The sequence below is a fragment of the Mesoplodon mirus genome (assembly GCF_964341445.2).
Source record: "Mesoplodon mirus genome assembly, chromosome: 11".
In the NCBI taxonomy this organism is placed as follows: Eukaryota; Metazoa; Chordata; class Mammalia; order Artiodactyla; family Ziphiidae; genus Mesoplodon; species Mesoplodon mirus.
This window is the reverse complement of record NC_138987.1, coordinates 20,732,424-20,759,550: the sequence shown is the minus strand read 5'-3', so window position 1 is coordinate 20,759,550 and position 27,127 is coordinate 20,732,424. Positions and strand designations below refer to the sequence as shown.

Sequence of the window (27,127 nt, the reverse complement as noted above, 5' to 3'; positions counted from 1 at the left end):
GGAAGTTTGTTGTGATAACCCCGGGGGTGGGGGACAGGTGGCGGTTTATTCAGGGTGTAGGAATAGGGTTAGGGTTATAAAGGAATGTCAAAATGCTGAAGAAAGTGGTCCAGGTGAGTAACTAGGGGGCCAGCTTCCAAGGAAAGTAAGGGAGAAAGCCAGTGGGAAGTGCAAAGAAGAAGGCACTGACCGGGAGCCAGGTTCAAGGGCAGAGATGACTGACCTAAGGGGAGAACGGGAAGGCGAGGAGGCTGTGGTCAGAAGGTGGGGTACCGGAATTTAAGATTTCTTATGTGGATGAAATTCAGGTGATGACAAATTCCAGAGTGTGGTCAGGGTGTAGGTGGCTGAAGTGCAAGTTTTAATGAAGCTCAAGGAGGAGCAGCTCTTTCTTTGTACACTTCCCCGGGAGGGTTTCAGAGAAGGACGTTCTGGGTGTGGGTGTTTTCTGTGATATCACAACTGTGTCTCTATTCCCAACAGAAGTCTGTTTTAGTGGAAACAGACTTTTCAGGATTTTTCCACTGGAGTAATCCAATCTCTGGACACTGGCTTACTACTAAAATGCTGCCTAGTTAAAACAGTGCCAACATTGCCTTGATTCCCTTTTCATGCTCTTCAGAGTTCCTTAATACTACTATAATGAATCGGGTGCAGGGAGCAGTAATCTGTGTTGAAGAAGCTTACTTGGATTAGGGATATCCGTTTGGATACCATGATGAAAGAACATTTATAAAGCAATATAGGTATATATTAAAGTCCAAACAATAGTCATCACAAACACTTCCATAGCATTTCCATTGTACCAGGTGCTGCTCTAAGGGCTTTACATGTACGAACTCACTTAATCCTCCCAAAAGCCCTTTGAAATAGGTACTATTATCATCCCCATATTGTAGGTGAAGAAACAGAGTTCCAGAGAAGTCAAGTAACTTGCCCAAATGTCACACAGCCGGGAAATGGCAGGACCAGGATTTGATCCCAGGTAGATACTGCAAACACTGCAGTGAGGAAATTAGCCCCTTTGCCTTTTGATGAGGAAACAGAGGCTAATCAATAACTTACTGCTCCAGGCTAATAAGCGGTGGAGCTGGAGTCCAAGCGCGGTGGCTGTCACCCCAATGGTGACCTTTAGTTGTGAAAATGACCTCCGGCCTTGCCCTCTCCCTTTGTGGAGGGACAGCTTCAGAAAACCTTCATAGTGGTAAGGGCGGAGTTGCTCAACACGTATTTGGGAATAAACAAATGCATGAAGATTGCCACACTCCCTGGTGTCACAGTTGGCCAGTGAAGAGCATTTTACAGTTGAGTAATTCCAGATAAAGACAGGAACATGGTGTTTATAAGCTGCCCTTAATGGAGGAGAACGCAGACAGAAACCGGGGGAGGGAGGCATCAGGACCCCTGCGGAGACAAGGCCAGCAGCAGGGTCGGCAGGCTCTAGGACCGAGGGCGGGAGAACCCAGGCCTTGCTGGCCGCAGACCTGGACGGCAGGTGGAAAGGCGGGCCTGCATCCCGCTCTCCTGCCCCTCGCTCAGCTGCAAAAAAACCAAAGGGACACCGTGGGGTGCTCAATAAATATTTGTCCAATGCGTGAATGAGTAAAGGCAAGGGAGGGGGCGTGTTCTGAAAGCCCATCCCACTTCTCCCTGTCAACCACACCTCGGTAGTCATTCCCGGATAAAACTCTCCCCTCCCGGTGACTGTCACCAGCGGACGACCATGCCCAGGTATACGGTGCACGTGCGCGGAGAGTGGCTGGCGGTGCCCTGCCAGGACGCGCAGCTCACGGTGGGCTGGCTGGGCCGGGAGGCCGTGCGGAGGTACGTCAAGAACAAGCCAGACAATGGTGGCTTCGCCTCCGTGGACAATGTGAGCTTCCTCATGCGCCGCTGCAAGGGCCTGGGCCTGCTGGACCACGAGGACCCGCTGGAGGTGGCCCTGGAGGACAACGAGTTCGTGGAAGTGGGTGAGTGGCCGGAGGGAAGGGGTGCGAATCACTCGGCCAGGCATTCCCGGGAGGGATGGTCCCTTGTCCTCCCCAATTGGGGGGTTGGGGGGTGGAGCAGGGACGATGGGGACGGGATTCTCGCACACCCCTGCGAGGAAGGCAGGAGTCTTATCCACCTTTTACAACGAGGCAGCCGGCTCGGAAAGGAGGAGACTTCTTACTAGTAGCAAAGACTAGATTTGAACTCGAGACCACAGGGCTGAAGCCTTTTACAGTTACTGAATCATTCTGAAAATCCCTTTGCCCTTCAAAAGAACCTCACCAGACTGGAGGCCAGTAGCATAGATTTAAAACAAAATTAAATCTATTTTGTTTAACGAAACTATCAAATATTAAAACACATAGATTTAAATATTAAATATATTTAAAATATTAAATATTAAAACAATAGAGTTAAAACAAAATAAAGCCGGTGATGGGGATGGAGGTGGGGTTGGATCTTGAACTTTCATTTAAACCCTTTCATGCCTGCCTGGCACCTACATCTCTGCCTTTTGCTCTCCTCCTTTGTAAATTTAAAAGCATGAGAAGTCGTTTTAAAGCAGCCAGTTCTGTAGAATTTCGAAGGCAACTGAAGACCCCTTTTCTTGGTTTACCAGTAACGCCAAAAGTGGCTCTCCACTGTGATCCCTAAGGGGTCTCTCCTGCATTCTTGTTTCAGTTATAGAAGGGGATGCCATGTCTTCCGACTTCATTCCATCGCAACCAGAAGGAGTTTACCTGTATCCTTCCCTGCAGGCTTGTTGGTCTGCTCTGGGGGCTACTGCTGCCAATGACGGGGCTGGGGCTTTTCCACACTACCCAGTATTTTCCTTTACCTGGCTACAGATACAGCAAATACCGGGAACCCGAAAAGGTAAGTTTCAAACCACTTCCTTTTTTTAAGAAAATTAAGTTCCCCCACCCCTCATTTATGACCAAGCATCATCAGTGAGGACAGGGCTTTATCCAGCTCTGTGTAATAGGGAAAGGCATCATGCTTTTCCACTTCTAATTTGCCTTCCTCAACCTCCTCTTCAGCAAGCTGTCTTTGTAACTAGCACATTAGTGTTTGATAGTAGTGATAAAATCTCTGACGTGTCAGAGCTTAATTCTGCTTCAGGCTTCCCTACTCTTGTTTGACTAAGCTGTTTGCACTCACGGAGATTCCCTTCTTTTGTGCAGTACATTGCCTTAGATGGGGACAGCCTGACCACAGAGGATCTGGTCAACTTGGGCAAGGGACACTACAAAATCAAGGTATGCTGGAGGGAGGGGAAGGACATCCTCTGACCTTTTTCGCGGCACGTGTAAATCTTTGACATGTTCAGCTCTGACCAATGTTTTCCTAGCTCACCCCCACTGCTGAAAAGAAGGTGAAAAACTCCAGGGAAGTCATAGAAAGCATCGTGAAAGAAAAAACTGGTACCCTTTTCTCTTTGTATTGCGCAGTTCTTTTTATAGGCTTAAAAAATGCCACCTGTGTCTAACTGTATAACGTCTGGTTTTTATTCTAGTTGTTTACGGCATTACTACAGGTTTTGGGAAATTTGCCAGAACTGTAATACCTGTCAGTAAACTAGAGTAAGTTTGATTCCTCCTCACCAAACACACACACAGTCACATGCCACTTATTCCCATTTTGGAGATTTCTTTCAACAACAGAAATAATTAACATTTGCCCCAGTTTACAGATAAGGCGGGTGAGGCTCAGATTAACTCACACATGAGTTGATATAGAAAACACAGACTTGCTGGTTTCTTCCATTGCCCCATCATGCCTATTCTGTCCCTCCAAAGACTTAACTATGTTCCCAGCTGAGGGAACATATTCACGGTGAGGTATCTAAGAGGGTTTTTTTCTCTTTCTCCTCCAGGGAGCTCCAGGTCAACCTAGTACGTTCACATTCTTCAGGTAACTCACTCCAAACATTCAGTGCCTCCTAGATCTTGTTTGATTTGAATGAAGTGCAGCCGGTCCTCAGTATCTCCAGGTTCTGCATTCCCAGATTCAACCAGCCTGGGGTGTTGGCTGAATCCACAGATTAGGAACCTGCAGATGCTGAGGGCCGACTGTACTACACCACTTTATATAAGGACTTGAACATCCGGGGATTTTGGTATCTGCAGGGGAGTTGGGTTGGGGGCCCTGGAACCAACACCCGGATGACCGCGTAGCACGGTGTCAGGCACCCTTTCACAGCGTCCAGAAGCTAGCGGATTCCAAGGAGTAGGTGCCAATTCTGCTGCCCGGGGTGGTGGTGGGGGGGGCGGAGAGGGGGGAAGCAGAAAGCATCAGACAAAACCACCTTTCAAATGAATCTCAGAAAAAGGAATGGGCCAGGTGAAAGGATGGGGCTGGGATGGGAGCGTGAATACCATCGTGCCAAGAGAGTGATGCAGTCAGGGGACGAAATTAAGGCTGGAACTCAGGGAGGAGTTGTTCGGGACGAGGTGAGATGGGAAAGTCTGTCAAGAATCCCATCAGGGGCCTCCCTGGTGGCGCAGTGGTTGGGAGTCCGCCTGCCGATGCAGGGGATGCGGGTTCGTGCCCCGGTCTGGGAGGATCCCGTGTGCCGCGGAGCGGCTGGGCCCGTGAGCCATGGCCGCTGGGCCTGCGCGTCCGGAGCCTGTGCTCCGCGACGGGGGAGGCCACAGCAGTGGGAGGCCCGCATACCGCAAAAAAAAAAAAAAAAAAAAAAAAAAAAAAGAATCCCATCAGACTGCAAGAGAGCTTGTGCTGAGGAGTCTGGACGCTATTCTAAGGGTATTGAGGAGGGTGGGGCGTTCACTGACGCTTCCAAGAAGGGGAAGTGAGAAGGCAAAACTGGATTCTCATATCTGTCTGGAAGATGAGACTTGAGGAAGCAAGAGAATCAGGAGAGAAAGCAGTGCAAGTATCTGAGCCAAGACGTGGCGAGAAATTTGAGATGGAGACGGCTGGGAGAAGGAAAAGATTTTGTCTTTCTTGGAGAAAACATCAATTCTGTTTTGTAGGTGTTGGAAAGCCACTAATCCCTGAGAGATGTCGGATGCTCTTGGCTTTAAGGATCAATGTCTTAGCCAAAGGATACAGTGGCATTTCCCTGGAGACTCTCAAACAAGTTATCGAAGTATTTAATGGTAATGCAACAGATACCCAACTGACCCTCCGATGAGGCTGTGTGTGTACCACAGGTAGACTTGATTGACGGGGTGGTGAGAAATTGGTGAGAAAAGGAGACATAAACTAATGGAGATGAGTGGAAAATGAACTTGGCAAGAAGTAGGTTAGCTAGATGGGGGTGCAAGGTAAGAGTGAGGCGGAGACTCTTTCTCCTGTGGACTTTCACCCATTCTCTATCAGCCTTCACTTAGCATTTGGCATCTTTAAGACTAGAACAAGCCCCTTAAGTCTGGCCTTAAGTTCAGGGCTGGAGAGAACCTTGGATTCAGTGGTGTTTGAATGTGGTTAGAGAAGTTGCATCAAATCATCTGGGAAACATAACGATTCCTGGATGTCCACCCCAAAGACGGATTCAGTAGTTCTGGTTGGTGCCTGGGAATCTGAAATCTTCATGCTCCCCAGGGGGTGGGATAGCCAGACTTGAATAACTGAAATTCCATCTCTTACAAAGGTAGAACAGAAATATGGAGATGAAAGACTTGCTTGTGATCAGGAAGCTGTCTAGTGCCAAGATAGGAGGCCGTTCAACTCTTCGGAGCTTGCTTCTTGGGATAGTTGTAGGGTGGAGATGAGATCTGACATGCGTGGGAGGCCATTGTCCCTTCCCGCAAATAAGGCTAAACATTCTAGGTCAGTGGAAACTTGGGGACTCTTTGGGGTGAAGGAGAGGGAGGAAAAGCAGGGCTGGGCAGTCACACAGAGCAAAACACATGCTAGATTTTCTGTGCTATAGGCACAAGTGACGTATAAATGTGATGTGCCCATCAGTGAACAGCAATTGAATGAACAATATATAGTATACAAGGCTGTGCTGAACCAACCAGCAGTGATTCAACACTTATTTCTACTCCCACCCAGTCTGCCTGACTATAAGCCTAAAATCCCACATAGTGCAACTTCAGCCGTGAATCCACCGGTGCTTTATGGGTGAGCCCAGGGTACCTCTGGGTCCTAGCGTTCTGAGAATTCGCTAGGGTGAACTATGACCTGAAAGCTGACCTGTGGGTGGCACTGCTTTGTCTTACTGACATTACGTAGCAGTTGGGAAAAAAACTGCTATCCGTGGTCTGACTTTACCTTGGAAATGTCGCCTCCTTTTTGAGTAACTTAATGGGAATTTCCTCCAAAACAGTACACGTCCATGTATAAGTGCTGGTGAGGTGGCAGACTGGGTGACCAGGAATTGCGCAGAAGAGAAGAGAGCAAATTGACTATGACGTTACCTCCCCAGAGAACCCCTGTTAAAACCCTGGTGCACCTTATCTTTCTAGAACAATTTGTATTACTTTTTTTTAATGTATTTTTAAGTCTTTATTGAATTTGTTACAATATTGCTTCTGTTTTATGTTTTGGTTTTTTGGCCGCGAGGCATGGGGATCTTAGTTCCCCGACCAGGGATTGAACCCACACCCCCTGCATTGGAAGGTGAAGTCTTAACCACTGGACCGCCGGGAAAGTCCCTGTATTACTTTTCTAATGTAAACATTTACATGTTTTCAAACATTCTCCAATAGGTTTTTTGGGTTTTTTTGGTTTTTTTTTTTTGGTGGTATGCGGGCCTCTCCCATTGCAGAGCACAGGCTCTGGACGCGCAGGCTCAGCGGCTATGGCTCACGGGCCCAGCCGCTCCACGGCATGTGGGATCTTCCTGGACCAGGGCATGAGCCCGTGTCCCCTGCATCAGCAGGCGGACTCTCAACCACTGCGCCACCAGGGAAGCCCTCTCCAATAGTTTTTAATGGCTACATACACCAATCAGTCCTATGAAAGTCTCTTAATTTCCTATCTGGATCATTTTAAATTTTATGTTCTTAGAAGTAAGGCAGCAAAGAATAACAGCTAGCTCCTGATCACATCTTTAAGATACACTGCTAGAATTTCTAGAAATTTCTAGGTCAGATTAGAACATGCCCAGTAACAGTAAACAAAGAAATAAGGCAGCAAAGAATAACAGCTAGCTCCTGATCACATCTTTAAGATACATTGCTAGAATTTCTAGAAATTTCTAGGTCAGATTAGAACACGCCCAGTAACAGTGAACAAAGAAATAAGGCAGCAAAGAATAACAGCTAGCTCCTGATCACATCTTTAAGATACACTGTTAGAATTTCTAGAAATTTCTAGGTCAGATTAGAACACGCCCAGTAACAGTAAACAAAGAAATAAGGCAGCAAAGAATAACAGCTAGCTCCTGATCACATCTTTAAGATACACTGCTAGAATTTCTAGAAATTTCTAGGTCAGATTAGAACACGCCCAGTAACAGTGAACAAAGGGGCAGAGGGCCAAGGAGAAGGAAGAAGTGAAGGGACGAGGTGGTCGTTATGGGGGTACGGGCTCCAGACCACCTTTCTTCCACGCGGTCTGACCTTAATTCTTTATGTACAGCGTTCTCCCAACCCCTTCATACAGCATATCCGAGTGTGTCCTGGCTAAAACCTGTAACACTTCCCGTTGTCCTCAGGATAAAGTCTAAACTTAACGTGGCTTACAGAGAAAGCTTTGCTCCCGGGAGGGTCCTCCTTCCTTCCCTCCTTTCTTTCTCTCTTTCTCCCCGTCTCCTTTTTCTTTCTACAGCAGTTCAGTCAGGTCCCTTGAGCATTAGTTGTGCTTGAGGAATTGTCTTTCCCTAAAGCGAGGATGGCCAGAATGAAGTTCTCTTGAAGTAACCGGTGCCTCCTTCTCTCCCAGCCTCCTGCCTGCCCTATGTTCCAGAGAAAGGAACTGTTGGTGCCAGTGGAGACCTTGCCCCACTCTCTCATCTTGCTCTTGGGCTAATTGGGGAAGGGAAGATGTGGTCTCCGAAGAGTGGCTGGGCTGACGCTAAATACGTAAGATTTTAATAACAGCTTCCACCTGCAGTAATTTCCCGAGGCTGGACACCAGGTGTACTTGCATGCTTTCTAGCACTCCATCCTTACAGCAGCCCGACAAGGGAGCCAATGTTATCCCTAGTCTATGGCTGTGACAACTGAAGCTTAGAAATGTGGACAGAGTCAGGAGCTCAGCCTTAGCGCAGTACAGATGTCAAACTGGGCAAGGCTCTTAGCTTCCATATGCAGCTGTCAGCCTTCTGGACTCGGTGACCACCTTGGTAAAAAGGTACAGCAGCCAGTGTCAATTGCGGGAATTTATTCTGCATCTAAAACATTTCCAGTGCCTATCCAGGAGGTCACATGTTGTTGCAGGTTTATTTACTTGCTGGTCTAATAGGTACAGAGCTGTGGATCATAGCACTGACTTATAACCTCGGGAAAGGAGGCTCCACTCCCCGCTTCTCCCCCCAAGCTCTCATCTGGTGGCCAATCAGAAAGGCTTGTTTTTGATAAAGCTTTAACGTTTTCTTCATTCATCTCCAAATTCATCAGAGCAGCCCAAAGGATTGTTTGAAATGTCATCTCTGATCTCTTGCTGGGAGGAAGAAGTTAAGGGAACAGATAGGCCTTCGGGGGGGTTGGGTTCTAGATCACCTTCCTTCTATGCAGACTGATCTTGATTACTTCTCTATGTACAGTGTTCCCACAACCAACTTCACACAGCAAATCCAAGCATGTCCTGGCCAAAACGTGTAATGCTTCTCACTGTCCTCAGGATGATGTCTAAAATGAAAGTGGCTTACAAGAGTCTTGCTTGTCACATCCACACCCCCCAGCCAAATCCTTCCCCAGCAACACTGTACATCACAGAAGCGAGAGGTGGCCTGCGGCTGGAGTGCCCTGTGTCCTAGGCAGAGGGACCAGCCATGTCCTTTCTCCTCTTCCTGCTTCTGATAAGTCCTCTGAGAAACTTCCCTCTCTGCTCTTCTGGTTCTTTTCCCTATAGGCCCACCCCGTCAAGTCCCTTTTGCCCCTCCTTTGTGCCCTCCCAGCATCTTATGTGATTATTTTCCACGGAACCTTACCCACTTCCTACCTCCTGTTACACTTAACATACTATGACTGTGTTTGCCCTTGAGCTTGTCTGTCTCCATTTTTCCTACCCTCAGCCCCACTCCTGGGACAGAGTTAATCATGTGATAGATACTCTAATAAGCTTGTGAAATTGACAGAGTCAGTGGTCCTGCCTCTGTGTCCTCCTTCTTCCCTAGAGGGACCTTAGCCTAGTGATTGCTTTCACTTCTTTTATTTCAGGGGAAGATCATTCTGCCCATTTCCCCTCAGGATTCTGTGTCCATCTCTTGGGCCCATAAGTCCCTCTTCACTGGTGCTCACACATGTGCCATACAAGTGAGAAGCCCTGCTCTGAGGTTCTGCTAGTGTTCAGACAAGTAGGACAAGGGTGGAGGACTTTTTAGGTCAAGCTCTGGAGGCCAGGGAATGTGGACAGTTTGGAGCTCAGCCTTAGCACATCTGCATCTGGATGTGCATCTGCTCAGAAAGCAGCAGTAAAAAAAAAAAAAAAAAAGTGAATCACTAAAGTGGAAACTGAATGCAAAGGACCTAGAAACCAACATTCAGGGTTGATTTTGTAGATACTAGCCCCTGATGTAGGTACAAAAATTACTCGAAAGCTAAGTCTGCTTGCAGAGCAAAGAACGGAACTAGAGGATAGACCAGCGAAGATAAACAGAACCAATTCACATAGGTCTAATATTTTATAAGACAGACCTTTGGGCTTAAAAATTCTTTTATTGGATTCCACGTGAAATTAGAAATACGCTGGTATTTCATTTGATACCCATTTTTACCTTTTAAATCATTCTACAGGTCCTGGCAGCTCATGGATTGAAACCAATTGTTTTGAAGCCAAAAGAGGTAAGGAGACTAAGGAAAGTTTGTTCGTTTTAACAAATCTTTACTTAATAGCTATTTTCAGTCTTAATACCAGCCTCACTGGTTTCTTAAAATAAACATAGCTTCCACGTTTGCTTAAGTTGGGCACTGAAGAAAGGGCTCTGCCATAAGCACTGAAAAGACTCTTCAGGCCACAGATGCCTAGGGGTTCTCTTACAGAAGAACTTAAACTTCAAATCGGGATCTCTAAGGACCCCTAAAGATGCTGTAAGCCAACATCCCTTGGGATGCTCTAAGCCAAGAGTCTCGGACCAGAAATTTTTCAAGGTGTCTTATCTATAATGATGAGAAGTTGAAGAAGAAATGCAGCATAATTAAGAGCTAAAGATTTGATATGCCATCTACATTGGACCACCATTGCTGCCTTAATGATGGGGATACTTAACAGCTATTCCATTTGCTAGATTTATACTAATGATTTCACATATGATGGCACTTCATCCTTGCATACTTAAGTAAGCATTACTGCCCTGCACTTTAGAAACCATGGATCAACATCATTCAGCTGACAGGCTAACTTTTCTCTTATGAAAGCAAAAGATATGAAATCAACTCGCACATACACCTGTTACAACAAACAGCGTTAGGAAACTTCTCTCCCCTTCCACAAAGGGTCTGGCGCTCATCAACGGGACGCAGATGATCACCTCCCTGGGCTGTGAAGCTGTGGAGAGAGCCAGTGCCATTGCTCGGCAGGCTGACATAGTGGCGTCCTTGACCCTCGAGGTGTTGAAGGGCACCACCAAAGCCTTCGATACTGGTCAGCATGGCTCTTTTGTTGGTTTGCTATTCATTCAGTCAGAGCTCAGGTGCAGGGGGGGAGGGGAGGCTGGTCAAGGAGTTCAGACGCGGGAGTGGTGGGGGTAGATGGTAGGGAAGAAGAAAATCCAAGTGCTTGTGCCGTCGTAGGACTGCTGCAGCTTCAAGTAAGTTACGCCACACTTGACCCTTCAAACGACCATGTTTCACAGACAAATGCTGACCCAGAGGGTTAAGTGACCTGCCCCAGATCACCAGCTCTGACTCCCATCAAACTACATGTTGTCTTAGGAATCTATGGGCAGGATTTGAGAACTAGAGTAGGATTAGTGCTGATCCCCATTTGAAAATCGGGAGAAAAAAACTGTCAGAGTGGTAGCTTTTCTAGAAAATAATGACTTGGAAAGACTCCCTACTCTTGTATATAGTAGGACCAAAAAAACTGTCTAAAAATGACTTAGTTAAATTAGGCCACTATTGAGCTCCCTTCCATTATAAGCCTAAATCTTTTTAGGGTAGGCCCAGTGTCTTGAGTTGAATTCCCAAGAGATCTCAACACGTAGTTTGCACTCAGATATTTAAAGTAGAAAGAATAAAGTCCATAAGGAAAATCTTGCTTTGGAGTTAAGGTTCTAATCCTGAGTGATGGTTAAGGACCCCTGGACTTTTGAGGGCTGTGTCAGCACAGTGGATGGTTCTGTGCCAGTGATGGTAGTTCATTCAATATAAGAATTGCTCAGACTTTTCCTCTTTCATTAATTCTAGACATTCACGCTGTTCGCCCACATCGTGGGCAAGTTGAAGTCGCTTTTCGGTTTCGGTCCCTCTTGGACTCAGATCACCACCCATCTGAAATAGCAGGTCTGGGCGTGCCTATGTGAGTGAGCTTATTTGCTTTTGGAAATAATTGGAAAGAACTGCTAACATGCCCCCTGCCATCCCTGTATCTTTTCCACAGAAAGTCACAGGTTCTGTGATCATGTTCAGGATGCTTACACCTTGCGCTGCTGTCCACAGGTAAACAAAAAAGCTAACAAGTTTCTATTCTTTCCCCCAGTTTGTCGGGATGGGGAATAGAAAGAGAGGAAGGTGTAAGAAAGTCATGTAATGGTCAGTGGTAGTCCAGGTTTCATTCCTGCCTCTATTAAAAATGATGTATATGTAATACTTCCACTTTCCAATTATCGTAAAATTTCTGTTCTATATGGTAAGCTGCTTGTTTCCCTTTGAATTACTTTGCTCAACCCCTGTGTAGAGAAGTCCAACGGACAGCTTGTTGTTTTGGTTTAGTGCCCTAACTTTAAAAAATTCTTAGTAATAGCATCATCCTAACCAGTTAACGGAGTTTTACTGGCTCTACCTGTTACATAGAACTAGAAGCAGTCTGCCAGGAACGTTCACGGGAAAATCTAACCACAATTCAAGGGCATATCCATGGTTAGATCTTATCTGCATTTAACAGGCAGACATAAGCCATTATAAATGAACCTGTGAGTCATAACTTTAAATATAAAATGCAGATGACCTGGGTTGGCATGAGGCAACCTATATCGCAGATGTTCCAACTCATCTGCAAATGGCAATTAGTTAAGTGACGGACTAACATGCATCTCAAGAGTGAAACAATATTTCAGGTTGTACCAAGTTCCAATCTGTAGGGTACTAAAGAGTCCTCCCTAGCATAAATACCCTCTTGTCCTTGTTCTCAGCAAGTTCTGTTCTAGCTTAGCTAGATGGAAAACGTCTATGGGGAAGAATTGCCAAATTAGCTCTACAGTAAGAATAAATCCCAGTTTAAATGTTCTTGCTATTCTAATAAGACTATCAGACTATGTGACAGGGACCATCATCAGTGTCTTCCACGTATTAGCTCATTTGCTCTTGTCTTTTAGGTCCACGGTGTGGTGAATGACACAATAGCGTTTGCGAAGAACGTCATTACCACAGAAATCAACAGTGCAACAGATAATCCTGTATCTTTTGATGGTTTACTAAGCTGCGATTATAGAATTCCAGCTGGTCACTTTAAGATCTAAGTGATCATTTTGTGTAGTCTCTCTGTTGCTCCGTGTCATAGACTAAGTACTTGGGCTCCGAGGTTAAATGCCTTGCTCTAGAGCCGAGCTGGTAAGTGGCAGAGGCAGGTCTGTGAACCTAGTCTCAGGTTCGGAGTCTAACGTGCTGTGCTTCCAAAACTGACAGGTGAAAGATTAAAGGGGGTATTTCCAACACTGGCTGCAGGGTTTCACGAAGACCACTGCCCTAAAACCCACTGCTGAGGTTGTTGGTAGAAGGATGAAGGTCTACATCACAAGTGTGATTGTAGAGACCCTGGGTAGGATGGCATTTATGGGAGCCCTTCTAGGGCTAGTGATACCATGGTGCACTAAACAGAGGCAACCTTTTAACACTTGGCTAAGTACTGATCAAAGAGTTCTGGCTTTCCTCATCCTGAGTTTATTTCTGACATGGGTTTACTCAAATCAGTGTTCCCATATTTGTACAAAGAACAGTAACAACGCTTCCGTCTCTCAAGGATGGAGCCCTCCTTTTCCTGGGTATCTCAGAGTCCTCTTGTTTTTGCTATGGAAGGTTCTGTGATGGCTTAGTTCCCCCAGAAGTCGATGTGATCGGTCAGGAGGCACACAGGCAAAGTCTTCACAGAGACAATACTGCCTTTGAAGACCATCCAACCCCTTAAGAATCTATTTCTCCTACTCCTCATCTGCCTCAGTTCTTAACATTGGAGAAAGTAGCCCTAAAAGTCTTGCACAGCCCGGGCTAGCAGAGAGCAGCTGTATAAGGTTTCTCACTAGACCTTTTCAATGTGGCTTCTCTGACAAGCTTACTTCAGGATGTGCGTTTTATGTCCTCTCAGGTTGTTTTACAGTTAAGTCAGACCCAAGCTAAATACCCCTCAACTCACTAACCCTCCTCAACACCATCCACCCCCAAATGGAGAAGTAGTTTTCATGAACTCTATGCATTCCTCTCTCATCTCTTATTTCTTGCACTGTAGAGCAGAGGTATCCATTCTACACTTACATAATTTAGACTTGAAAGGGTATCTTATGGAGTAATAAAAAGCAAAACAAATAAACAAAAATACCATTAAATTACTGGCCAAGGGAGGGAGGATCATTCCCTGCTAAATTCTTCCCCCACCACTTGCCTCAGCAAAAATTTCAGCCGAAAGTCCTTTACTTTCTCAGTGAAAGATTCTTAATTGTTGATGAATTTCCAGTTGGCTAATATTTGGGAGTTCTCCAGCAATACTGGTGTTACCCAAAAGAATATTTTTCTCAATCTTCTGTTGCATATATAGACCATCTATTACATAGTTGCTGGATACTATAGAAGTTAACTTCTAATTGCTATAACCTAATAGCCAACAAACAAATTTGGAACAACTAGAGAACAGATGTTGCTTAAGTTGTAAAATGGCACAGAGATCACTTGCTATAAGGATTCAGAGAATGGAGAGAAGACCAAGGCCTGTCGTTGGGGGCGGGTCCATGGAAAAGGGCAGGAGCTAGGTCTAAGAGGCTCACAGTTATATGCACAGAAAAGGGTAATTCCAAACTTGTTAAGTAACACATGCACCTCTACCTCTTTGGAAGTCAGAACCTTTCCTACACAGTGTGAGTTCCTAGTTAATAGGTTGTGAATAGTCTTTAGTCCAGTAGGTGAAAATTAGCTCTTTGGAAAGTCTTTTGCTGCCTTTGTCAGGGTTCCTGTTGACTTAAGTAAAATACATGATGGAGTGGAATGATCCCTGAGAGTCTTAATGTTCGGTGAGTCCAAAGTTGCCACTGACTTAAGTGGGTTTGCAATGACCTCTTGGCCACCATTTGCTGTGAACACTGGCACAGGATCAGTGAGTAGAAGGTTTGAAAGTTTTCCCAGAGTTGATTGTTCCAACAATTTGGTGGTTGCTCATCAGCAAAATCTTCCATTCAGCAGGTTCTTCGATGGAGCACAAGCTCGCAGTGCCCATTGAAGAAACAGAATTTGCTTTTAAACTGGTGTCCTGATTCTGTTCTTAGTTTCAGGTTATAAACTTTTTGAGGGCAAGTACTGACCACCAGATTAGTAATGTTATGGTGCTTGAGGATCTCTCATCCCAAGAGAAAACATCATTTCATGCTTCATGTTTCTTTGACCCCCCAGTTGGGTGGACACAATCATCTTTAAGGTTTTTGTTTTGTTCTGTTTACCTTTGTACCCCTTCATGTCAACACCTGCCTGTGGAAAGACTCTCCTTCTCTCCACCCTACCTTTGTACAAGGGCTACCACCTCAATGTTAGAAATGAGCAATTGGGGAAAGAGTTATACTTGAAGTGATCACCAAGTGTTATGTGAAAGCCTTAACCTATTTTAAAAGATGGTCTTTGCCAGCAGGGGAGAGACTGTTTCTGGAGGAAACTTCCATGGTGAATATCCAGCCAAAGTAAGCTTTTTAGAATTGCTCCTGACCCTGAAAGCATATTCTAATACAGGCCAACTGAATTGAGACACTCTTTCAGGCCCTGGACTATTTGGCCATTGGCGTCCATGAACTTGCTGCAATTAGTGAAAGAAGAATTGAAAGGCTCTGCAACCCCTCCCTCAGCGAGCTGCCTGCCTTCCTGGTGGCTGAAGGTGGTCTGAACTCTGGATTCATGATAGCCCACTGCACGGCTGCAGCCCTGGGTAAGGACACTGCACTTTGCCCAGAATGCAAGCCTTTAGGTGGATACACCTAAAGGCCTTTCCATTTTACCTAAAAGTGTCACATTTTGTCTTTGAGATCTAACGTTTTCACCACCTCCATGTGCATCCTCAATACAAATGCTGCAGGTTTAGAGAAAAAAATATAAAATAAAACCTAGGCAACATTATACTGAAACATAGTAACACACTAATGAGGTTGTAAATAAGGAGGTTTCCACGATTTCTCTGTAGGAAGCAATGTGACATCACATGTGAACTTCATCTTTGTCGTTTTTTCACTAATCTCAATTTGAAGATTATCAGAATGAAAAAGGCAAAAGAGGTTTATAGCTACTGGTGAAACTTGAACTGATCCAAATGATTAAAGTTTGGATACATTCCATAAGACATACCAACCACTAAAAACGTAAGGATGTGATTACAACATGCAAAAATGCTTATAAGAAGCAAGATGCCCTCCATGAAAATTGAGCTTTAGTACAGCAGATTTCTGACTCGAGACTGTAAGGGACAGAGAAGTAACATCGGAATAGAGACTGGCACAAAGGAAGTGCAAAGGGCTTCACTTATATTTACTCAATCGTCAAACAATACCAAGAGGCAGGTACTATTATTTCCTCCATTTCAAAGATGAATACTTGAACATCCAAGAAGTTAAGTGACCTACTCAATATTGCATGGCTAGTAAGAAGTAAAGCAGAATTCAGAGCCAGGCATTTTGGCTTGCAAATCTGTGCTCTCACTTCAATTAATGAGGATCTCTTTTTAATCAATATTTAATCCTAAAATATGGTTGCCAAATTTAACAAATAGAAATGCAGGCTGCCCAGTTAAATTTGAATTATTCAGCAAATTATCAGGTACTAAAAAATTATTTGTTTTTTTTTAATCTGAAATTCGAATTTAACTGGGCATCCGGTATTTTTTCTGGCAAACGTACCCAAGAGGCAGGATAGCATAGTGGCTCATAAAAGCATAGACTCTGGGTCCGAATCCCAGCTCTGCCCATTTACCAGCAGTGTGATATGGAGCAAGTCTTTTAATCCTGTTGACCCTCAGTTTACTCCTGTGTAAAATGGGGGTGATAAATTTACCCAACGGGGCTGTTTTGAGGATTAAATTAATGAATGCGTGGAATGCCTTAGAATTGTGCCTGGAGTGTCATGAGCACCAAATTAATATTAGTTGTTGTTACTATGACTACTCACCCCTTCCTCAGTTAAGTCTCACACTAAGACTCAACACAGCCAACAAAGAGCCAGAGTTCATTTTCTGTCCAGTATTTTCTATTTACTCACTTACCTCCTTAGTAAAATACCCCTCTAAGGGGCAGCAACTTCTCACATTAACATGGGGGGTGGTAACTGATTTTCAGAGAAGCGTTATGAATTTGGGAAGCCTTGTTTGAATGTGTTTCGCTGCCCTAGCTGTCATCTGAAGTTGCTCAGCTTGCTTTCATTGTAATAAAACTGGTGGTTTTCTTTTTTTGGCCACTTGTAAGTTACATTTCTGAACAAGCCCCACCAAACCAGGTGATCCACATAGCAGGTTCAGGGGCCCAGGACTTGCAGTGCTGAAACCTGAAAGTTCTGGGCAAACCAGGATGAGTGGATCACCATTTTTTATAGTATATTATCTCAGGATCCCCTATAGCATAGAAAAGAACTGCAGCTTCACTCAGAGCTGCTCTCAAAGTTCAAAAAAAGAGGGGAAAAAACTCTTTGCGTTTGACCTTTCCCAGCTTCTGAAGCTGGGGAGAAGGAACTCTGTAATCTAGGTTCTTGCTACTTAAGGTGTGGTCCTCTGGCCCAAAATACAGTCATCACCAGCAATTTGTTAGAACAGCAGAATATCAGCCCCCATCTAAAACTCAACATTTGCACTTTTAACAAGACCAGTGATTCATCTGCACATAACATTTGACAGCAACCTAAGCCAACTCTAGACTTCCCCCCACCTTCCCAAGACATCCCCGCAGTCATCAAGCCCTTGCTTAAACCCAGTACATCCACTTATGTCATCATTGAACAGTCTCAACTGTAAATCTTCTCGCTCAAGATCTGTGGGTCCAGCCTCAATCCCCAAACGCCACGCCTGAATTCTGATCCCACCTCCTCTGGTCACATAATCAGACTGTCCTCCAATACCTGGAAATGACCATCATCTTTTTTATCCCAAGTCTCCCTGTCATGCTAAATGCTTCTAGTGTTTTCAACTTGGCTTTGTAATATGAGGGTTCCCATCCCGGTCTTATCTCGGAACTCACTAGAGTTTTAGAGTCCTTCTCACTTTGGGAAAAAAAAACAACCCCAACCTTCTTCCTTTTCCCAAAGTAACTTTGGACCATCTGGTGCTTTGCTGACGACCAAGAGCTCCTGGAGAGGGTATCCCACGCTGAGGAGCACTTTGGGAAGCCATGTGTCATTTTGGCAATTTTTCTATTAGGAACACACATAAGTATGTCCCTAACTTAACTTCTCTGGCCTCTTGCAGTTTCTGAGAACAAGGCCCTATGCCACCCCTCGTCTGTGGACTCTCTCTCCACCAGTGCTGCCACGGAGGACCATGTCTCCATGGGAGGATGGGCAGCAAGGAAAGCCCTCAGGGTCATTGAGCACGTGGAGCAAGGTAACCCCAGCCAGCCCGGGACGCAGGCCTCCCTGATAAACTATACGCCAGTGGGCCTCAGAGTGGGATCCCCACCGGCAGTATCAGAATCACCTGGGAACTCAGGGCCTGTCCCAGACCAGCTGAATCAGAGAGCCTAGGAAAGAGAGCAGAACAAGCTGGGTTTAGCAAGCCCTCCAGGTGGTTCTGATGCTCGGTGAAGATTAAGAACCACGCCTGCTGGCTAAGCCAGTTCATCAGCTGGCTTTTTTTTTAATAAGAAAATTTTAAAACATATTCAGAAGTGGAGAGATTAGTACCAGGAACCTTCACATGCCTCACTCTAATTCAACAGTTAACACATTTGCTTCATTTTTTTTTCTTTTTTTTACTTTTCCCAAATTATTTTCAAGCAAATCCCTGTTGTCACGTTTTCTTCCTGCATGCTTTCTCTCTCAAATACAAACACTTTCTTATCCACCATGATGCCATTATCACATCCGACAAATATCAACAATAAGCCTTGGTATCATCGAGTACATATTCAAAATTTCCCAAATTATCTCAACGTCTTTACAGTTTGTTCAAATCAGGATTCAAGACCCACCTTTTAAATTTGGTGGCCAAGGTTTTAAGCTTCTTTTCATTGACAACAGTCCCCTCCCTTTTTTTTAAATTCATACCATTGACTAGTTAAAAAACCACGTCAGTTTTCTGACAGAAGGACGTTCTGGATTTACCTGTGAGCTTCCTTGTGGTGGTACTTCTGTGCTCTGTCGTATCATTTCTTGTGTGTTGCAGTTGGTCCTAAAGACTTGACAAGGGCTTCCCTGGTGGGGCAGTGGTTGAGAGTCCGCCTGCCGATGCAGGGGACACGGGTTCGTGCCCCAGTCTGGGAGGATCCCACACGCCACAGAGCGGCTGGGCCCGTGAGCCATGGCCGCTGAGCCTGCGCGTCCGGAGCCTGTGCTCCGCAACGGGAGAGGTCACGTGAGAGGCCCACGTACCGCAAAAAAAAAAAAAAAGACCCACGTGAGAGGCCCGCGGAAAAAAAAAAAAGACTTGACGAGATTTAGATCCAGCCTTTTCAGCAAAGAGAGTTCATAGGTGGAGCCGTGTTAAGTCAACCTCTTCCAGCCTTCTTAATCACTGCTTGTTTGGTTTCTTAAAGAGAAACTGCCTTCCTTTAGGCATTGTTCTCTAAATTCCTAAATTTTTGCAACTGTATTGGAAGCAATTGGCTGACAAAAGAATACCACTATTTTAAGATAAATGTGAGAGAGTTGAGTATTCTTTTTTTGGTAACCGCTCTGTTGACATATAATTCGTATACCATACAATTCACCCATCTAAATTGTACAATTCAGTGGGTTTTAGTAGAGTTGTGAATATATCAGAGTTGTGAGTCAACCCCACAGTCGACTCTACAACATGTTCATCTTCCCAGAAAGAAACCTTGTGCCCTTTACCATCACTCCCTTCTCCTCCCTGTCCGGCCTGGTTCGGGTGGAAAGGCATGTATCACTGAGCACAGTGGATTAAGTGGTGAATGAGGTGTTCTCTGCCCTCTTGGAAATTAGAGTCTATCTAAAGAGGAAGACATTGAACAACAACTTGGCAACTCTTTGTAGCACTTCACAAAATTCTGACTAAAGAATTGAGTTAGGGCTTCCCTGGTGGCGCAGTGGTTGAGAGTCCGCCTGCCGACGCAGGGGACACGGGTTCGTGCCCCGGTCTGGGAAGATCCCACATGCCGCGGAGTGGCTGGGCCCGTGGGCCATGGCCACTGAGCCTGCGCGTCCGGAGCCTGTGGTCCGCAACGGGAGAGGCCACAGCAGTGAGAGGCCCGCGTATAGCAAAAAAAAAAAAAAAAAAGAATTGAGTTATAGGAGGCTATAACTGAACCTGACCTAGTTTGAACGGATGAGAAAAGGCATTTCCAAAGAAGTATTTAAGATGAAGACCTGAAACGAAGAGGGCCAGCTAATTGGGAAGAGGGGAGCAGTATTTAATAAGGAAAGGGGATGTGTGTGCACAAAATACATTGCTCTGGGCTGCGTGGCAATGATGTACAGATGCCCACACTCAGGAAGGAGCTGGGATGGATGATGAAGGGGCTGTTCTCTACGTGGAGGCAGCTGACGGCCGCAGGAGGTCAGGTGAGAAGAATACCCGGAACAGGGAGGCGGTTGCCCTCCGGGGAAAAGAAGACCTGAAATGTTACCAGCCCACGGGAGGGAGGAGGGAAAACTTTTCAAAGGGAGCAGCTTAAAAAACCCAGTGTGGGGACTTCCCTGGCGGTCCAGGGGTTAAGACTGGGCGCTTCCACTGCAGGGGGTGTGGGTTCATCCCCCTGGCTGGGGAGCTAAGATCCGTGTGCCCTGTGGCGGTCCAAAAAAGATCAGGAGTGAGAGGGAGTCTGAAGCCCAAGCACGGACATCAGTCAAGGCCAGGGGATGGTGGGGAGGTGGGAAGGAACGGGATGTAAGGTCAGGAGAAGCAGCCTTTTCTTAGTGAAAGGGACACAGGTATAAATTAGCCTCAGATGTCCATAAAGTGAATAGCGTCAGTTTTGAAAACTTTAAGAACATCCTTGCAATATATCTAAGTAGAACTATTACTTATTTGCTCAGGATGGTTTTAGTTCATGTGACTCATACTCTGTTAAGGTGAAGAAAATATTCATGGGAAACTAGAAGGTATTTCCATGATTCTTAGGATATTTTAAGTGTATTTAAATTTTTGGAAGGGAAGGACCAAGGTGGTTATTAGGCCACTGAATATCAGCTTATTTCAAAATAAATGAGAATCGTATTTTTAAAAATCCAGGTAAATCAAGATACACTGAACACTTTGCATCTGTATCAATGAAGTGTGTGACTTTTAAATCCCAACTAATGGCATCAGGGAGAACTCATGGTTGTGAATAGCAACAAAGAACAGTTAACAGAATGCTGGGAGATGGTTACTCAAGGTTTTCCTGACATGTTTCACGTTTATCTTGCAAACCCATCTAAGAAGCTGTTATATGCACTAGCAAAATCTGCCATTTTCTTACTCACATTTCTCCAACCAAGAGGCCAGGTTTGTGTCATGTGGGTGAGGGAAAATCAGGAAGATTAGCCAGTTCTGATCTTGAGCTCCAGCTCTATGAAATAAGCATAAGCACTTATTTAATAAGATGCTTTACTTCTCAAAGTTTCCAGTTCCTTACGTGTAAAGTGAGGGGACTGGACTAGAAGATGTGAAGTTTCTTCCAGGTCCTAATGGATTCTGTAACTTCATCCTCTCCCATCGTGACCTGTCTGTACTCACCAGAGTTTGGAATGTGCTTTATAAAGTTTAAGACAAGAAGTCAAATGTTTTTTGGGTTTTTTTTTTTTTTTTTTTTTTTTGCAGTACGCGGGCCTCTCACTGTTGTGGCCTCTCCCGTTGTGGAGCACAGGCTCCGGACGCGCAGGCTCAGCGGCCATGGCTCACGGGCCCAGCCGCTCCACGGCATGTGGGATCTTCCCGGACCGGGGCACAAACCTGTGTCCCCTGCATCGGCAGGCAGACTCTCAACCACTGCTCCACCAGAGAAGCCCTCAAATGTTTTTAGTACTCCATTTTGGTTAACCACTTAAATGGCCTCTAAGCTTCTAAATTATCTTCTTGGCAAATAACAGAACCCAAAGTGGTTTAATTTTGAATTATATTTCTATAAAAAATTCTTCATTAGACTGTATCAAATGTAGAGAGATTTAGATTTCAATATTCAGAGTGGATCTCAAGGTATGGTACATTCCACAAGCGTTCATAGCTAGGAAAAGACAGTGTAAAGATTGTTTTATCAAGAAACTTAAAGTTGGCAAGATGCCAATGGCTAGAATTTCAGTTTTAGTGGATTTGGGAGCCTTTAAGTTTGAAGGTTTGAAACAGACATTGGAGAATTAGTTCCAGGGCAACCAAAGACTCATCTGCTCATTCACTGGCTCCTTCAATCCTTTGATGAAAGTCTATCTGCCGGGTATTTCAGGCCATAGGGAACAGCAAGACTGAAAACAAATTAAAATTTACACAAAGGTGGAAATAGGAAACAGGTCATCCATCTTGATCAGCTGAGGGGAGAAGGCGAAAGTTGATTTACCCGGACAGTCCTCCCCTTCTCACCATTAAAGATGCAGCCAAGGGGTTAGAAAAGCACATTTAAGATGGTAACCAAATACCAAGGGATCTTCATTCTCCCCATAGACTGGGAGAACCAACCATCTGTTAGTTGGCTGGCGATGGCCGTCAGCTTGCATGGGATTTATATCCCTCAAGCATGAAGTCAGACTCTAATCAGCCGTCCCCTCGTCCTTCCTTGTTTCAGTGCTGGCCATCGAGCTTCTTGCAGCCTGCCAAGGGATAGAGTTTCTACGCCCTTTGAAAACTACCACTCCACTGGAGAAGGTCTATGACCTGGTGCGCTCAGTTGTAAGGTAAAGTCAAAACAGATTCCTGGAAAGTGACACTGTTTTAGAACTTTGAACCCTGGCAGCAGTTAACGCTGGCTCATGGTTTGATGTGCCGTCCCTGCAGGCCCTGGATAAAAGATCGCTTCATGGCCCCAGACATAGAGGCAGCGCACAGACTGCTCACAGAGCAGAAGGTACGTTGGCTACTTGGCTTAGTTCCTAGTTTGGGGTCGTTATGGGAAAGCAAAGTGGGAGTGGAGAGTGGAAAAACATTCATATTCTTTTGCTTCCTGGCTGTTCCTTGGAAGTGAACCAAAAGGTACTCATGCAACTTTCAGGGTCACTAAGAAACTATTCGATACACGCTTAAGTGTCCCATGTTGCACCCAAACATGGACTATCTAAGGATTCGAAGCTGGAATGAATTTTAAATGGAATTTGGGGACAAGTATTTGTGGGGAGAAAATGAGACAAAAGGTTCATGGATCCCTCCCCATCAAGAAGGTTCTCTCTTATTAAAAATACATTCTCTTTCTGTAATGCTATCGCCACCACCACCACCTGGTTCAGTGACTGCGTAGACCTGAAGAGAAAACAAATTTCCCGAGTTTTTATTCAAGGGGATCTGGATGTGTCTAGTGCACTGGTGTGTCCTTCCCCATCACACTGGGTGAGATACAGGGTCTCTTTATTGCTTCTTCCCTCTGGCTACATTGACCGCAGACACGTCTGATAGGGACAGATGCCTAGAATGCGGACTCATTTTTAAAATATAGTTTTAAAGTTCTTTAAGCCTTTCATTTGTAGGTATCATGTTCCCTAGAATTGCTTGACTTTCCCCTGGAACCACTGCGCTGCTCTTGGGGAACCACTGTTTTCCTTTGACCTTCACCCCTGTCATTTCTAAGTGTTCCCGGTACCCTTTGAGGGGAATTCCCTTGCTTGCTGCCAACTTTGGTGCTAGAAGAGAGGTGTGTGAGAGCTCAGCCTTTTTTAAAATTGAAATAGGATTGACATATATCATTATATTAGTTTGCAATATAATGATTTGACATTTGCATATATTGCAAAATGGTCACCACAGTACGTCTGGTTACCATGCACTACCACACACAGTTACCATTTTCTTCTCGTGGTAAGAACTTTTAAGATCTATTCTCTTAGCAACTTTCAAATATACAGTGCAGGATTATTAACTATAGTCACCAAGCTGTACATGACATCTCCAGGAGTTGTTTACTTCATAAGTGGAATTTTGTACCTTCTGACCCCCTCCACCTACTCCCCCAAACCCCTGCCTCTGGCAACCACCGATCTGTCTCTGCATCTATGAGCTCTTTTTTTTTTTTTTTTTTAGATTCCACATGTAAGTGAGATCGTACGATATTTGTCTTTCTCTGTCTGACTTATTTCACTTAACATGATGCCCTCAAGATCCATCCATGTTGTTGCAAATGGCAAGAGTTCCTTCTTTTTTTAGGGCTGAATAAAATTCCAGTGTGTGTGTGTGTGTGTATCTCACAATTTCTGTATCATTCATCCATTGATGGACACTTAGGTTTCTTCCGTGCCTTGGCTATTGTAAATAGTGCAGTGAACCTGGGGGTGCAGATATCTTTTCAAGGAGGTTAGCTTTTGAAAGAATACATTTTCTAAGGTAATACAAAAGAATAGGAAATGCTCCTTCCCTGTCAGCAGCAACCAGATAAAAAGCAGCTATAATATAAACGAAAAGCCAGACTTTAGTTTGAGAAGATGTTATGCTTGAAAGGAAATAGGTTGGTGGGTGGAGGTAAACACTAAACAAGGCTGTGAAACAGTGCTTTTCAAACTGTAAAGTGCACGTGAATTTCTAGGGGATCTTGTTAAAGTGCAGGTTCGGATTCAGTAGGTCTGCAGTGGGGCTGACATTCTGACTTGTCCCAAGCGATGCTGACACTTCTGGTACAGGGGCCACGTTCTGAGGAGCAAGGGTCCAAAGAGCAGAGGGCATGTGGCATGGAAAGACAGCAAAGAGTAAATCCACTGCCTCTTATCATTTAAGGCTTGCCTTAGAAAACACACAGTCCCATCCTTGAGCGACTTTCCTTAATTCCATCCACACTGAATTCTCTGGGTTTCGTTTGTTTCCTGGCTTGTTTTGCTTTAGAAGAGTAAGCAGCTGAAAACCTTCATGGTAACTTTAGAAACATTTTGGACTTTGTATTTTAAAAGTTGTTAAAGCAACCAAAGACTCATTGACAGATCATGTGTCAAATGGCTCATAATAAAAGCAACAAACAGCCGCTGTTATCTAGTCAGTTAGAGATAATGTTTTGACTTCACATGAAGTTGATGTTTAATGGCATGTGAAAGCAATGTTGTCAACACTTGGACTTTGTTTTGTCCTTGCATTTCAGGTTTGGGAAGTAGCTGCGCCATACATCGAAAAATACAGAACGGAGCATATTCCGGAATCAAGACCTGTTTCTCCAACAGCATTTTCATTGGAATTTCTGCACAAGAAATCGACCAAAATCCCAGAGTCTGGGGATCTTTAATGCTTTTTGTCACGAATTAGCAGATCAGATGGTACTTAGTTTAACAGCAAACAGTATTATGCTGAAGGAGAGACCTGAGAACTTTCTCAGGTGGATCAATCAATTATATAGTTCAGTTCTGATACCTGCTCTGGTTAGGCTGGTGACAGTATTACATTTACTAAATCTAGTACTGGTTACAGATGCAGCTGGTGTTTCCAGATTATAGGAGTTTTCTTATTTCTTAACGAAATCTACAGGCCACTCACTCTCAGGGTGAGAAGACTAACCACAACTGCATGGACCTTTGACTCAATATTAGATGAACTCAAATCTTGAGACAGATTGATGGCATTGTTTTCCAAAAACATTAGACTTTTGTGAATCTTTTTTTTTGTTTTGGGTTTGTTTGTTTTGTTTTGTTTTGTTTTGTCAAACTCTCCACTAGTTAACTTTGGCTGATTGTACTGTGCCATGCTATGATGAATGTTCCTTAATATGTCTTTGTAAACAATACTTTTTAGGTCATAATTAGTTCTTAAGCTGCTTTTTCTTTTATTCATTGAATCATAGTAAAGAATAGTCAATAGGTCAACAAGAGATTCTGTGTAAAGGAGTTAAGGAATGAATATAAAGATTGCTGTTGGAGTGGTTCTCAGTGAATTGTGCATTTCATATTTATCAGATGTCACTACACATATCAGAAAAAGGATTCAGATGCTTAAACTGGAGTAGGAGGTTAGTGTTATTGCTACTTTACCATGTGTTAGTACTCTATTCACATTCTTGTAATAACCCAGCTTAAGACGCCTCCTCATTTCACAGCTAAGGAATCTGATGTTCAGAAGTGAACCAACCCCCTCTCTATAATGGTAATCATTAAAACAAGGCCCTGTTGACAAAGGTCAGATGCACCCTAGGATGTTACCCAATCTGTTCCCTCCCCTCCCCCCAAAGAAGATAAAGAACCTCCTGGAAAGGCTTAAGTGTAATTGTCCCGATGAAGGATGGGTCACATGACTTCTTGGCTTCCCGAAGCTGTGACTTTGCACCCTTCTGTGCAAACATTAGCAAGGCGCTTTCCAAGTGCAGGAATGTGAGACCATGGCTCTAACTGCAGCTGGTCAAGGAAAGGGCAGGCACACTTGCCAGCTTGCCTACCTGATTACAGCCTTTTCACAGTAGAGTCTTCTCTTAGGTTGCAGCCTGTCCACAGGAAAGGTAGAGACAGGAGTGCAAACCAAAATTCAGTGAAGCAACATGTGTTGAGGAACCTGTTTGCCGAAAGGTGGTTCTTGATGCTGTTCTTTGCTGAAATGTAAACACACAAATGAAGTTTATTCATTCTTATCCACGAGCGGCAGTGGAGCCAGTAAACCCAGTGGTTTGATGGCTGTTCGTCACTGGTATGGGGCGGGTTGGTTTCCCACAGGCCCGCACGGTCCTCTGGGGCCCTCTGTCATTTTCTATACAGCGCTGTACTATGCCATCAAGGGAGTTTCAAGGTAAATGTGGAATAAACTAAGTCTCAATTGTCTTATGTCATTGCTGTATTCTTAGATTTTTATAACAAAGTTTAACACTTTGTCAGGGAAAGGTTATTCTAACTGCAGTTAATTACATTTCTGAAAGATTTCGTCAGTCAATGTTCACACGGTACAAAGTGTCTTTAGAAAATGTGATTGATTCGGTATACATTCTCTCTCTTCCCCATTGAGCAGCCCAGAAGAGCTGGAGGCATCATGATTTCTGCCCCAGTGAGCTCACCTGGGCTTCTTCACCTGTTCTCTCGGGGCAGCCACAGAGCAAACCCCAAAGCGCAAGGGATTTTCAAGCTTCTTTTGTGCCACATTTGCTAATGTCCTGTTGGCCAAAGCAAGTCACGCATCAAGCCCAAGTCAATTTGGGAGAGTAACACACAAGGGCGTGGGTGTGTGGTTTGGGGGCTGTAGCTGTCACAGTCTGCTGCATACATGAAATTCTACACATAACCTGAAAACTTCCCAGGAAGCTACTTTTCATTACTACTTTAAACTTGTGTCTCCTTTCTGAATCCGGTCCCTGGATTATTAGCTTTTTTATTAAACCTTCTAATTATCTCATGAATAGCATGATCATTTTGCATTTGGGGGTTTACTT

The 27,127-nt window shown here is 44.6% G+C and overlaps 1 protein-coding gene and 1 long non-coding RNA gene across 2 annotated transcripts; one reads left to right on the top strand and one right to left on the bottom strand.

Annotated features, from left to right (window-relative positions):
• Window positions 1–1,382: 1,382 nt before the first annotated feature.
• HAL (histidine ammonia-lyase) lies at window positions 1,383–25,082 on the top strand. The gene is made up of 20 exons (XM_082636024.1): window positions 1,383–1,970; window positions 2,674–2,734; window positions 2,841–2,868; window positions 3,177–3,251; window positions 3,344–3,416; window positions 3,509–3,575; window positions 3,869–3,906; window positions 4,989–5,114; window positions 7,849–7,988; window positions 9,864–9,911; window positions 10,563–10,710; window positions 11,475–11,570; window positions 11,668–11,726; window positions 12,602–12,682; window positions 15,095–15,160; window positions 15,237–15,402; window positions 17,917–18,051; window positions 22,385–22,493; window positions 22,594–22,663; window positions 24,869–25,082. The coding sequence occupies exons 1-20, from the start codon at window positions 1,724–1,726 to the stop codon at window positions 25,007–25,009; spliced, it is 1,974 nt and encodes a 657-aa protein (XP_082492150.1). The 5' UTR covers window positions 1,383–1,723; the 3' UTR covers window positions 25,010–25,082.
• Window positions 18,766–26,711, bottom strand: LOC309812335. The gene is made up of 2 exons (XR_014295316.1): window positions 26,150–26,711; window positions 18,766–21,178 (listed from the first exon to the last, which is right to left on the bottom strand). It is a non-coding gene; the product is annotated as an uncharacterized lncRNA (long non-coding RNA).
• Window positions 26,712–27,127: the final 416 nt, after the last annotated feature.

Coding starts and splice junctions, on each gene's coding strand:
- HAL (XM_082636024.1), top strand. CDS start 1,724: ATGCCCAGGTATACGGTGCACGTGCGCGGAGAGTGGCTGGCGGTGCCC. Junction 2,869..3,176: donor AATACCGGGAACCCGAAAAG/GTAAGTTTCAAA, acceptor TCTTTTGTGCAG/TACATTGCCTTAGATGGGGA. Junction 3,907..4,988: donor AGTACGTTCACATTCTTCAG/GTAACTCACTCC, acceptor TCTGTTTTGTAG/GTGTTGGAAAGCCACTAATC.